This window comes from Embiotoca jacksoni, unplaced genomic scaffold, assembly GCF_022577435.1.
Source record: "Embiotoca jacksoni isolate LCO1_2020_lvr unplaced genomic scaffold, fEmbJac1.0.p SCAF_21, whole genome shotgun sequence".
NCBI classification, from domain to species: domain Eukaryota; kingdom Metazoa; phylum Chordata; class Actinopteri; family Embiotocidae; genus Embiotoca; species Embiotoca jacksoni.
Window position 1 is genome coordinate 9,436,403 of NW_027185352.1, and position 14,188 is coordinate 9,450,590.

Consider the following 14,188-nt stretch of genomic DNA (forward strand, 5'->3'; position numbering starts at 1 on the left):
TCAGTAGTCTTTCACAAAGAGACTTCACGTTTTTATAGTGTAGCTGATTGCACAGTGTTGATCGGTTGCAGCACTTACCACAAGGTAGTTCCTTCATTATGTAGCCGAGATAAACAGCACGACTGCCTTTTCTCTGGCAAGTCCCTGCCTGGTGGACATGCAAGTGTGCAGGAATCAAATGGGTTATTTCTCTGCAGGAGACATTTTCTCCAGAGTATACTTTTATAAGCGAGTCTCTCAAATGCAAACATGCAAACGGCTGGTCCCGGCATGCATAATGCACGCTGGGATTGATGGAGACATTCAAACTGAATCACTAAGAACTTTTGGGCTTTTTGTGTTTGACACCAAGTAGGGGGAAGGATAACAGAAACCCTACTGTGACTGATGTGGATTTTGACAGATATTCTGATGTTTAGCAGCTAATATTTACCATGTTTCAGATGCAAATAACCACAAGGTCACCAGCCACAAAAGAGGAGTCCACTCCTTGAGCTAGACACTCAGTTTAAGGATGATTCATTTTAAATGCAAAAGTGCTAATTGGCTAACAGCTCCGTGAGGCTCAGAGGTGCTTTGAGCTGAATCTTTAGCCGGTATGTTTCCCTACTTAATTTACAACAACTGACATTGCCATCCCCAGAGCCACGCTGCTAGAATGGCTAAAAACATTAAGAGTAAATTAATATAGTAAACATAAATACCCTTCAAAAGTAAATGTTCAGGAGGTCATTTGCTGACTAGAGTACAAATATTTCTGACTCACTTTTTAAAATTATTATTCTTTTATTAGAAACATCACCAAGAACAAATACCGAACCCAAGGCCTCTTCAATTAACTGTACAGTAAAAAGCAGCAGTTTTGAGTTGAAAAGCTGCGAATATGATCCATTTTCTTGACAGCGACTTGAAAAGCCTGGCTTTTTTCAAGGACAGTCAGTTAGTGTGAAACATTTATAGAAGAAGGACCATCAAAATTAATTTACAATAAATACAAATAACCGTAAACAATATAAATATGAATCTGCTTCACATTTTTAACATAATTCACACTTTTAGCTTTAAATTAAGGGTCAAAGGTTAAGTCAGTGATTTCACTTAAATACACAATAGGTCAGAGTTTTGATTAAGTTGAGGTAAAACTGTTTCAAACAGCCCTCCCAGCCCATGAATAATATGAGCCTTTGAGATGGCATATTGATATTTTCAGTGCTTTAAAGTGAGTGCTATACATTGTTCAGAGATCTCAGACAATAAAAGGAGTGTTCTGAGAGAGCTATTGTGATTTTTTTTTTTTTTTTTAAGGTTTCTCATGTCTCGCTGTGCTGGTCTGGCATACAGTGTGGGCTACAGTACAATCAATAGTGTCCCCCTCTGACAATGACGGTTTGGTGATACAAACATAAATAAGAAATTACATTAAGATGTTTACAGTACATTGACACGACGTGTAAAAATGTCCTTACAAAAAGAGTTACCGAGTTCTACAAAGTGTGAAAAATATTGTATTTCCGCCCATTATAAAAAAACGCCACTTTGAACGAGGCAAGTGAAGTCGCTTCATATGCAATGAAACATAAGAATGGAGAGACTGGAAACACAGTGCTGAGGTACACACGAAGTTCATGTGTCGGTTCATCAGTATTTTACGTGAATCCGTTTGAACCAACATGCTACGCAAAGCCAGTGCATTACCAAAACGCCAGTCTTAAAACAGGAAAAAGGTCATGTTTTGAATGGCTGAGGTCTGGTAATGATGAGAGGAACTATTCAAACATTCTTAGAGTGATAGTTACAAACTTGCTTCAGAATGCTACAGCATTGACATTTGAATTCATGTAAAAAAAAAAAAACGGACACTTTTTTAAAACCAAGCAGATGTTGCTTAAATGCAGGCTACCTGATATACAAGTGTTCAGTTCTTAAGAAGCAGTCTAAAACATGTCTGCTAAACAGTTGTGACAGACAGGAAGGCGTTATGGACTTTGGAGCCCTCTGGGACTCTAGCCCCGTGGCTCATCAGCTCCTGGATTGTCATCCAGTTGTCCAGGATCTTTTTGTTTCGTTTCTTCATCATCTTTTTGTGACTGAGCTCTAAGATATTAATCTCCCTCCTGCCCTCAGCTCCGCTCGCTGGTCCCTCCTTTAGACACTCGAGGCGGCTCTTCTGCATGAACTCCCTCCTCTTTCTTTGCTCCCTGGCCCGCGCCAAGTGCTGTTTCCTCTCCTCTTTGCTCCAGTAGCGGCCCATCTTCATCTCGCTCATGGCATCGTCATCTGTGGTCATGCCGCCGCTCCTCTCCTCTCTGATCCTGAGTGCCCGCTCCCTCAGTATGCGGTCTCGAGCAGGCCTCCGGGCAACATAGCGTGTACCGTCGGCGCGAACTTTGACCTTCCACTCCAGACGGGGTTCCCCGGGGCGTCCGTTACGGTGCACGGGATCTCGGCAGATGCTGAGGAGACTGAGCTGGCTTTGAGAGTACTCCAGGGAGGAGTGCTGCTGTAGCAGCTGCATGTAGCTCTGTAATACAGAGAACATTGTTAGAACAGTCCCGGTTTTTATTACGTAAAGACGTTTTCAGCGTGTCTTCTTCATGATACGTACCTGGAGCTGCCTTGATCCTCCCTGGCCATGGCAGGGGGTTGTCTGATACGGAGAACCGTAAGGAAGCCCTCTCTTTGAGTCTCTGGTCCTGCCTTTCTTCTCACACCTCTCATCGTCCGCAGGCAGGGCAGGGTCCGACTCAGAGCGGGAAGGGTTGCTCTGGTCCGGGCTGCTCGAGATAACGGGTCCTGGATCTGCTGGTCTGCTTCGACTGACTGTGCCCTGGGGCTTGGGGATTGGGACGGGACTGGAGGGTGTGGAAGAGGCCAGTCTGAGGTTTTTCTGGTTGGTGATGCTGATGTGTCTCTGCAGAGAGTGGTCAGGAGATCTCTCCATTCCCAGTGGAGTTGACCGCGCGCTCTCCGCTGTGTTGTAGGCACTGGAGCTGTCCTTCTCGCGGACCTTGTCGCTGTCAGACCTCTCTGGGTGTTCGTGGATGTCAGCCAACCAGCCGTGCCGCTTGCGTCCATCTTTGGGGCTCCTTCCTGGTGAGCAGGGCGCCGGCTGCGAGTGCTCCAGCTGGTGGGACTGGCGGAGCTGGTGGGCCTGCATGATGCTCTGGCACTCGAGCTCAATGCTGCGCAGTTCCTCATTTAGCATCCTCAACTCCTGCTCCACCCCTCCCCCTCCTCCCACATCATCTTCAACATCTCCGTCCCCTCCTCCTTGCTCAGTGAGGCTACACTCTATACTGTGTCGAATGGAGTACACCCCACACTCGCCCCCGTTCCGGATTTGACACTTGAGCTCCAGCAGTTGCTGGAAGCGATTCTCTAAACCTAAGATCCCTCCTCCGCTATTGCGAATACTCACTACCCCTTCATGTCCTTGGCCTGTGGACAGTGTTCTTGCACCCTGGTTTTCCTGTGGCACAACCCCTCGCCTAGTGTGTGGATGCTCTGCCCGCCAGCGATCCCTCAGGCAATGGGCCGGGCTCCTCCTGTGGAGTCTGGCAAGCAAAGGCTGGTGCTCCGGACTGTCCGAACTACGTCCAAACCCGCTGTCTTGATTGTTGGAGGAACAGGTAGCCGTGTCTGTTGTCATGTCTTCTTCAGGTTGATGCTGGTGTATCAAGAGAATATTATTGTTATGGAAATTGCATTCAGTTGCAAGAGCTTATACTTGTTGATGTTTAGGATTTGGTTACACAGTGCAGCGTGAAGGAGAGCGAAGTATTCCCAGGAATTACGTCCATTTTGGACAATTGTGCACCTCAATGATCGGTGCCAATGCAGGACTGAATTTACAAGCTCTTGCGTGTACGGTAACCACACTCTTTCCAGCTGCTCTGGTTACTTAAGCTCAACCATAGTTAATTTGTCCTACCCATGTTTTTTTTCCCTAATCTGAACCATACAGAAATTGCCATGTGCAGATGTTGTAGAAAGCAAGAATTTTCAAGTTCTTGCAGAATGATCCAATATCAACTTTCTAGGCTTGTTTTATTTAATCTTTTCTTCCTTCCCTTCCACCTTTTCTCCCCAACACCTTCTGCCTCCTGAATGGACATGTTTTGTCTCTTGTTTTGATTCGTTTCTCTCACCTCATCTCCCCTGTCAAATCTGTGTTGTTTCTGTTTCCGCCTCTCCTCCAGGATCTCCATCTTGAGCTCCTCAACGAGCTCCTGTTGCTCATCATCCAGCCATGCAGCCTCCTCCTCCAGCTGAAATCACAACATCTTGTCAGATACCCATCTCTCGCTTTCTGGTTCTTAATGTGTGTGTGTGTGTGTGTGTAGGATCTCCAAACAATCCCACTGACAGGAAAGGAAAGGGAAAGGCACTTAGCAGGCAGCTGTTTTTATTTGACATGACATAGGTTGTCAAGATAGGACAGGAGGGCTGCACATGTGTGTGCAGGTGTTTACCTGGATTTCTGGCCTCGTCACCAGTAGTGTGATGCTCCTTGCTTCTTCACTTGACAACAAGGCAACGGCTTTCTCTCTGTCATGCACTTCACAGCCATTTATCTGTACATCAAAGAGCAGTAAAGAGGGTCATGTTAATGAGAAAGACCTGGTATCAAGTCCCAGTAAAAGAATATGGAATTTTATCATTGATTTTGACTAACATGACGGAAAAGAGGAGTGTAATACAACTAATTATTGTTCCTATTTTGCACCCCAAGTCCTATCCTGATTTTCTCTTTCACTCTTGATCACTTGTGTGTAGAGATAGAGATATATGGAGATATATAGAGATATATATAGAGATATATGGAAATAGATGGCGATAGAGATATATAAAGATAGAGATATATGGAGCTACATAGAGATATATGGAGCTATATAGAGATATATAAAGATAGAGATATATGGAGCTATATAGAGATATATGGAGCTATATAGAGATATATGGAGATATATAGAGGTAGAGATAAAGATATATATTTCTTAGTTCTCTCTCCTTCCTGCCATCACTTGCGCCAACTCCGCAGATCTGTCGGAAAATGCATTGGCAGGCTCCGCGCTCGGTAAAGACAGTCAATTGCAAGCGCGCAGTCGGACCTCACGAGAGTCAGCTCTCCCCACACCATCCACACATACAATTAACTGTTCCTTGACAGGTGGCGTTCATCTTTTCCTCACTAGAGTAATGAGGCTGTCAGAAGAAGATAATAGGGCCAGGAGTACACCCGGCTTTCTTCCCCACAATCATTCATAGAACTGAAACATTGAGAGAATGGAGGCGTTCAGAGGGCTATATACAATAAATATGGAGGAGATATAATGTTGGTACACTGTTCAGACTGGAAGCTCGTTGAGATATTGTGTACTGAGGACATCAATAATAATATCACAGAGAATCTGATTTGTATAAACAAGCTTGAATGTCATACACATTCATTGTTTCATTGTTTATTTTGGGCAGTAAGGGTCAGGCACTTATCTTTTTAGGGACTAAACATATTTTGTGTGCATTGATGTTAAATGTAAAGACAGACGTGACATTTTTTTTTAATCTGATTTAGCGTCAAAACTTAACTGTCAGTTCTTATACGTGATAAACATTAATATACTTCTAACCAGGTCAAAGTGTGTCAGAGACATACATGGGCAATTGCCCAAGAGGTTTTATTTTATTGTCTGAATCAAGGTGATATATTCCAGCACAATTTTATATTAAAGCCAAACAAAAGTGTATGCTTCAAAGCAAACCATAGGCTCCCTTTTAAATACTCTTGGTGCTGCACGAACAAGACCACACAACTGTGAATTAGAATATTCCCCAATATGCAGAAAAAAATAAATAAAAGGCAATTACGCGAACGAAGACGTGCACAACTCTTCAGATCTGCCCTCAAACAGGTCTGAAAGCCACCTTACAAGCTGTGTGGCTCCAGAGGTTTAAATAGGCTTTCAAGAGAGCAGCAACAGCCAATCAGGAGGATAGCGTTAAGACGCACAAGGTGTTTTCAATCAGCCCGTTAACTAGTTTCCAGAGTAATCTGAACAATTTGTAGATTAAATATATGTATATTCTGATATTCTCCCACATAATTAACTGCATATTTGAAAGTTCATGTATGTTTATGCACAATGTTAGGAGAAAAAAAAACATTTAGGCGAGCTGTTTTACAAAAAAAAAAAAATCATGTTCCAAAAAAAAAACAGGTGGCAACACCTTGTTAAGATTTAAGGAGGGACTGTCCACCTGGTGCTGCTTATTAGTCAGCCTGAGGTCAGGAGTACAAACCTCACTTTGTTTATCCTGTGTTCCAGCGACGAAACAATTTGATACAATACAATGTACAGAAAGAAGCTGCACATGTCTTTAAAACATTATATAAAATTGCGTCATTTCGTAGCATGTGTTTATGGTTAATAATTTTTGCGCTCAGCAAACAACGTACTGACATCTCGCTTCTGCCATAACCCTCTTTATTATTTGTATACTGCAATTAACATTTAAAGCTCTAGTTAGACATTTAAAACCCTGATGACTCATTTTATTTTCAAAACTTTGGGATTGCTTTTTTTTTTCTTAACAGGTGGAAATGGATATTTTTTTAAAACGATGCCACAGGCATGTGCATTCACTGCCTGATTGTGTCCTTCCCTGATTCATTACACCCCTATCACTCGTCCCTTTTCCAGAAAAAAAAACAAAAAACTACGTCAGCCATGACTACCAGTGTTCAATTCAACATAGCTTACTTTGTAGTCTATTCCAGCAGCTGTTGTGCAGTTCAATTTTATAATGCTACAATTACCTGCATGAACAAGAAGCAAGCTTTTATTTGAGCAATTAATGACAATTCTTGTGTCCCGCCTTATCAGCCCTCCATGAAGCATAATTTGTGGGTGCCAATCCCAGTCTACGTGAATGATTGTGATGAATGTGAATATGAATATGTGAATATATGAATACGAATGTGACATGCGGTTTTTTTTTAGGCGCGTTAGTATCGATTTATAAGGAGTATTATTTTGAAAACGGTGCCGAAACGCTGATGTAGTGATTGTTTTCATTTTAAAAGGGTGTTTTAAATCATATTAGTGTGGACATAGTCTTACAAACAATTATGTTTAAAGAGAGCTATTCACATGCGCTGCTGCCCCCCCCCCCCCCAAGTGACCATAGGTGTTTCTGCATAATGAGAGACAGAGAACGACTGTGAAAGGGAGTGTTCCTATAGATGATGCAGTGCCCGGTGTAAGGACTTTAATTTCCCTGGTAAAATGAGGTGATTAAATATACATGTGCTTGTCTTGACTGGAGATAGCAGCTCTCATGGTTCGGTCTGATTTTCTTTTGTTTTTGCTCCTTGTGTCACTCTCCCTACCCAGCAGAGGTTCCCTGAGTGTCTCTCTCTGTCTCTTTCTTTCTCTTGTCCCTGTCTCTCTTTTTATTCACCTATGGTCCCTTGTGTCTCTCGTCATGTCATTCCCTGTTTCCGCCCACCAAAGTTCCCTAGTCCGTAACTGCGTTCAAATTAGGTCACATTCACCGTGTACACGTGAAGAGTCCACATTAACGGCCTCTTCATGGTATTCACAAAGTCGGAACGAGACATTTTCTACAAGATTTGAGTCCTCGCGTTGTGACGTGTTTGCTGACGTTTACGGAAATAGCAGAGGCCATGGAAGTTCATTTTTCTTTGGATGTCAAGCTAATATATTGTAATTTTAGTCATGTACGGTTTGTCTTCATAACTTTGATAACCGCCTACGTCTGAAGAAAATGTTGATCTTCCCAACGGCATCATCTTTTCCCATGTTTCTCCCCATGCTCAGTCTCCTGCCTACCACGCCCATCTCACCTGTTCCCTGTTTCCTAATCTGCCCCACCTGGCCTCACTCAGTCATCAGCAACTCGGTATATATTCTCCCAGGGTCATAGCTTGGTTTGGCAACTAAATCCTTGGGTTTTCAGGCTCTCTAGTTTCTTGTGAGAATTTTTAAGTGCTTTGACTTTTTTTATTTGCTGCTCCAGTTAGTGCAAGTAAAGTTCCTTTGTTTTCCTAAATCCTTGTGTTTTTGGTGTTGTGCATTTTGATCCCTGCTCCTGTGAATTGTGACAACCAGCAGCTTAGATATTGTCTAAAAAGATTGCTTTACAAGCTGCTTGGAGAAAAAAAAAAAAAAAAAAAGGAATTTTTCCACATAAAAAATTAAACAGAAAATGGGGTATTTTTTGGGGGGAAATACAAGGCTGATATCGGAGATAATATCCTTCCAGTGATTTTTAAAGAACACCAAGGGTTAAAACTAGAAGAGAAGGAAGATGAGATGCTAGTGGAGTTATGAATTCATACTATAGCCTGGTGTTGATGTACTTTGGTCACAGAGACACACCTGGAGAATGCGATCTCCTTCTTTGATGCGTCCATCTCTTGCTGCTATGCTGTTTGGCTCCACCTGCACAAAAGAACATGGAAATCAATGTTGACAGCCCATCATTGTGCATCTCAGTATTCTCCAAAAATGCACCAGTGATGTACCACTCTCTCACCACTGCTCTTTCATCTCCGCTGTTAGAGGCAAAACGTTGTTTTTACGAAGAAAAGGACCTTATTTTCTTCCTGACAACCTTGTGTTTTTCACATGATACAGGTTAGTATTTTAGATTCATCCAGATTTCAGTTGCTAAAGACTGACACTAACTGATGTATCATGTAAGTCTTTACACAAATAAAGCGAGTCATGCAGGGAGCGTGAGTAACAGACAATGAGAGACAGAAAGGGGAAGAAAAAAAACTAAAAACATGAAAGGTCTCAAGTGTTTATGGCACAGACATGATTCTATTTCAGCTGAATGAATCACCATCTCCGTGTTTTTCCAAAATGTATCCCGATGGATATGAATACAAGCTGCAAGAACACACCAAGCCCTCTGCAGTCATTTCATAAACTTTGTTCTTGCATTGAAGATCAAGAGAGATGGCGACATGTGGGAAAAAAACAAAACTTTGTAGGAATGAAGTAAAAAAAAAACAAGTTCTGTATTTCCAGAAGTCGCACTGATACTATCCATACATACATTTTAATGAGGGGAAATTAGCATTTTTATTCCTTTTTTATCAGAAGTACCAAAATAGAAGTGTTCAGTTCGTGGGAGACATTTCACAATCTGTTGTTCAGCAGGTGCTGGTGGTTTTTTTTTGTTTTGCTTTTTGTTTTTCTTCTGCCTTTCCTCTGGTTTCAAGAAGAACAGGTGAAAAAACAGGAATAGTTGGCAGTTCACAGGAGTGCACAGATTTATGTACAAGTAATTCTATAAAGACTTAAAGGAGCTAAATATACTGCCTTATGGTGGTGAGCCAATTCTCCATAGCAGCTCTTACTTTTCACAGCCCTGCCTTTGTGCTCCTAATGGGATTGAAAGTGCACTTGCCGTCAGACTGAACATTTTTTTTCTAATTTATTTTGTAGTGCTTAAAGCCCTCATAATTCCATCATTCATTACGGTTTGTTTCAGAAGGTGCAATAATTTTTTTTTTCATTCTGTCTTATCGACAAATTTGCAAGAGGAAGTATTATTTGTTTGAGCTGCAAACTATTTGAATTTCAAAAACAATCTGTAATGTCTTCCCTCTTTGCTTTGTGTTTTTGGTAGATGGGTTTCATTAAATGCTAGAATGTGCCATTTAACTTATTATGTCGGGAAAGAGAAGGTTGTCGCTCAGAGTTAATTAAAACGTGTTAAAGGAGGAGGAATAGGAATCACATTTCAAACCTGACTTCCTCTTTGGCCATGCTTGGCTCATTCGGAGTTGATATTTGACTGGCAATTTTTTTTTTTTACTTTCCTTCCTCCCTAATTCCATTCGACTTGCTTGAATGTGTAAAGATAGGAATTCATGCCATCTTTTAATGACTTCCTACTCTAAAGAGAATTGATCGTGTGGCCTTGAGTTTGCTTTTACCAAAAGGCTGCTTTATCTCTCGATCTTTATATTTGAGTTTTTTTGTCTACTCAAGTGCTTCACGAAGGCATTTTAAGAAGCAGTTTCCATCAAATCTCCAAATACAATAATTAAATGTAATAACTCTTGGTTTCTGTCCCCACCTGGCTGACGTAGATGCCAGTATCCTCCTCCTCATCAGTTCTGTAGCACAGCGTCAGGCCAAGCTTTTCCTGGCTGTTTGGCCTGCACAGCTCCACTTCCTGTTACACACAAACACACCAAAACATTTTTATTTTGCATCCCGATAGAGTGGAAGGATTCTAAAACCATACCATTTAAAGTATAGGATAGGCATCCTATGTTGCAGCTTAAATTATACCAAGCATTGGAAATATGGACCAACTTGATTTGTATGTTCTATACACCCAGGACTCCTCAAACGCCAACCTTTTCAATGTTTCTGTCTCCTGCGTTTTGGTGTCCTTGTTCATCTATATGAAGTGCTGCTGCAACAAGACTAAGCTCTGAAGTTATGGTGGTCACCACACTAAGCGAGAAGATACACTAAAGGGGACCAGTACGGCACAATGATGTAGGGACAGAACTCTTCACCAGCTAATCACATCAAATATAAATAGAAACACACCAACACAGGTCCGTTGTGTATTGTGTACATCAATTAAATGAAATGTCAGTATATCAAACTCAAGCCAGTATTTCAGTCACTGGTTCCCTCCCACAGGAATAGTCTCTATATTTAGGCCGATCCACTGCTGGTTCCGTTTGATCTTTGCTGTGTATAAAGGTAACCACATAAAGATAACTCTGGGGGCAATCTTTATTAACCCCACGCTGCCAAATTCATTTCAACACTCTGATGTTGTGAAATGGTGGGGGGGAGAGGGGGGTAGCAAGAATTAAATCCCAGCCCCCCCCACCCCCTCCCCCTTTTTGTTTTAGTCATGAGGAAACCAGGATAGCAAAGATTGACAGGGGAAGAAATTAATTTCTGTGGCATTTAACCCCCTGTGCAAACAGCCCTGACCTTCAAAGGTTGGGGTGTGTAAGGAGTTTATAATATTGCAACACCGTGTGCTGGTTGTGGCTTCCCCTCACCGGTTTGGTAGACGGGCGGTTCTATAGAAACCCGGACAGATGCACGCAGTGAGATCAGGGAGCACTAATGTCAGGTGAGGTGCTTCGCTGGGCTTCAGCGGATTACTAGATGCTGTGAGTCCTCAAGCTATGGAGAGGCTTGATTAGTGATGATTGGATCATAATCTGCTGGATTTAAAGTATGGCACAGCAATGATTTAAAAACCCCATTTCATCCGGCTCACATTGCATGCGACAATGGATGAATTTATCTTTGCTGTATGTGGTTTCCCAGTTTTAATAGGAAAGATCGCATTTACCACATGTTACGAACATATAGAGAAATAAAAACGTATTGACAGTAGGTGGCATTCTGTCTTCTAGGGCCACATAAAACATCTGGTAGCAGCATTTAACATTTAACATTTAATATGCTCTTCATGTTTCATTCAGAAGAAATTACTGTCGGGTCTAATGTTAACTGGCTCATTGTTTCCTCATTGTAGATGATGACATCCTTTCAGCTGTTACTATTTCATAGCAACAACCTTCAAAGCATAGTGATGATAATTCCGTCAGTCAGGAAAAGCTGATTTTGAATGAGCAGCTTCCCATTGATATCATGTTTCAGGATCTTTTTTTTTCGCTTTTTACTTTTTGTATCTGCTTTAATGCTTCCAAGTCCATACCTGCCAGTTTTTGTTGTATATTTCGGGTGCATGGCTGCCAACAACACGAAGCCTTTTCTTTTGGCAGGAGGGTGTGACACGGTAAACCTGATGATGTCATCACGGTTAACTTGGACTGAGACTGCAGATTGTGTGGATTTTTAACGTTGGTTTTTGAAAGATCTGGCACAACAGGTTTAACTGTAGTTGGAAATTTGGGAAGCCAGCATTATGCTTTGCTCGTCAGAAAGTACAATCCTGGATATCGTGGGCTTTCTTAAGTTCCCGTGGAAGCAAAGTAGAAGTTTGTAGCACAACTTCACCTACTGACAAGGTGCACGGAGAAGGAAAAGAGTCTTCGGGTGGTCAAAACTCCCGCAACACTTTAACTTTAATATTAGACCAATGCGTTTCAACTTGTGGCCTTAATCAGGGTCAACCCACAAGCCTAATATTAAAGTTGTTCCACATACTGCATGTCTTTCTCAAATTCCCCAAAGTTATGGAGGAGCAATATTAATTGCAGCATTACCCTTTTAATGGTAGCAGCGCCTACTTTTTAGTTTATCGCTTCTTGTACTATTTAAAAGTGGTGCCACATCTCCCTGCTTTGTTCTCGCAAAGCTCAGTAAGACTCTTGTGCAGCTGTTTACAAACCAATATTTGTTTCATTTGTGTTTTTTAGGAGATTAAAAACATTCCCGCATTTGAAGTTTGGCACCTGCTGACGATCCATAATTAAGACATTAAAGCAAGACTAATTTGGCAAACAAACAGTCTGGCCGACTGCTGCCACTTCATTAACTGCACTGTAATCAAACGGAGCATTCATTAAAATTACTCAACATTAGTTTGCCTGGGAGGAAGATGCAAATATCCAAAATATTTTCTCTGATTAAAATATTCACACCTGCATTTTTAGTAACTTTGGGAATTGTAATTGGAATGACTTGTTCCACAGTGAACTTCATTTTTTTCTTTTCTTTTTTTTCTTTTCGCAATCAAAGCATACAGATTTAAAACTAGTAGCTGGAACTCTGCTGCTACCTGGCAATAATATGTTAGATCTGACAGGATAGCGAGTATTATGACAGCAGGAGTACCCATGTGGACAATCAGTTTGAAGTGGAGCTGAGTCTGTCAGTCAGAAGTAATGTTCCTGCGAATAGCAACCCTACTCTGTTTCATCCGAGAGGAAAGCCATTCATGTTTCAGTTAGATACACATGGATGGACAGAGAAAAGTGTGGACAGCTGATTTGGTGTGTGTGTGTGTGTGTGTGTGTACATCTGCAAGGTGTCTGTGTGTGCGTGCGCGTGATTGTTGTAAAGCTGACCTTGCTCTGATACCACTGCTATGACTGCACACAACCCCTCCGCCCGCACCCCCGCCCCCCGACCCACAGAGGAGACCCTTTCATCCAGACGACGCTGTAAGGTATGGCCACAGCTGGCAGCGGAGGAATCCTAATGACCCACAATGCAGTTCACTGAACCAGGAAGTGCCTATTAAACCGGGGAAGATCACCGACGGCAGCAAATGTCAGCCGTCACTGTCGCCTGACATGACCTCGAGGTTCACCGGCTGACTGGTATGATGCATCTGTTACAATGGAGACACTTGTGAGTGCAGGCGGTGAATGTTAGATGTAAAGCCGTAGAAACGGTCACGGAGGAACCGACCGGGCGCTGCCGGAAAAATAATCCCAATGTGTAAAGTAGTGGGCAGATTTAAATAAATACCATCAGTTTTTGATCAAGTTTTATCTAAACTTTGCTGCAGAAACATTTTCACCAAACTTCACGCAAACAAATAAACTACTTTCACAAAGATCAATAAAGCTTGTAAACAGACCCACTTTAAATGCATTGCATTTGAAAGAATGTCTGTTTATTAATATAGATTTTTTTTTTTTTATTGATTATGTCTTTAGTTATGCAGCTCTTAAGGACAGAGCTGCTGGTGAGTTGGTCCACCACTTTGATCTCGACTGAAACATCTCAAAAGAACTGGATGCATTATTATGTGGAATTTAGTCAGACGTGGAGATTGATGGTGTCCAGTGAATAATACTTAATGACTTTGGTGATCCCCTGAAATATTCTAGCACTGCCGCACACTTACCAATTATATGATCAATTGCAATAGAATTCATTAGAAATAGGCTGTCTTCAATCGTGTACTTCCATACTTACACTGGCCTCTTTTGGTGCATCAGTACGTTGATACTGTCAAGTGTCGAAACTTGCAATGCACCGAGAACCCCGATGGTGCAATCATACCGGTCCACTAATTGAGTATAAAACGATGGACACTTTTAACCCTCGACACTCATCATCATGGCTACGTAGCGAAGAGGAAGGGACCAACAAATCTATTTTCAAACGGCTGTTGAGGAACGCCACACTATACAAATACAAGTTGTACACGACCACACAAGATTGCCTATTTTTCACTAGGGATGGGACAC

At 41.9% G+C, this 14,188-nt stretch overlaps 1 protein-coding gene across 1 annotated transcript in view; it reads right to left on the bottom strand.

Annotated features, from left to right (window-relative positions):
* Nucleotides 1–811: 811 nt before the first annotated feature.
* The window catches only part of pdzrn4 (PDZ domain containing ring finger 4), a 38,761-nt gene continuing 25,384 nt past the window's right edge, over nt 812–14,188 (bottom strand). Inside the window, exons 4-9 of the mRNA XM_069156810.1 lie at nt 10,117–10,215; nt 8,403–8,465; nt 4,473–4,574; nt 4,149–4,268; nt 2,606–3,667; nt 812–2,521 (exon numbers count right to left, since the gene is read on the bottom strand). Of these exons, the coding sequence (XP_069012911.1) occupies nt 1,949–2,521; nt 2,606–3,667; nt 4,149–4,268; nt 4,473–4,574; nt 8,403–8,465; nt 10,117–10,215 (2,019 nt within the window). The 3' untranslated portion in view covers nt 812–1,948. The remainder of the gene's footprint in view (nt 2,522–2,605; nt 3,668–4,148; nt 4,269–4,472; nt 4,575–8,402; nt 8,466–10,116; nt 10,216–14,188) is intronic.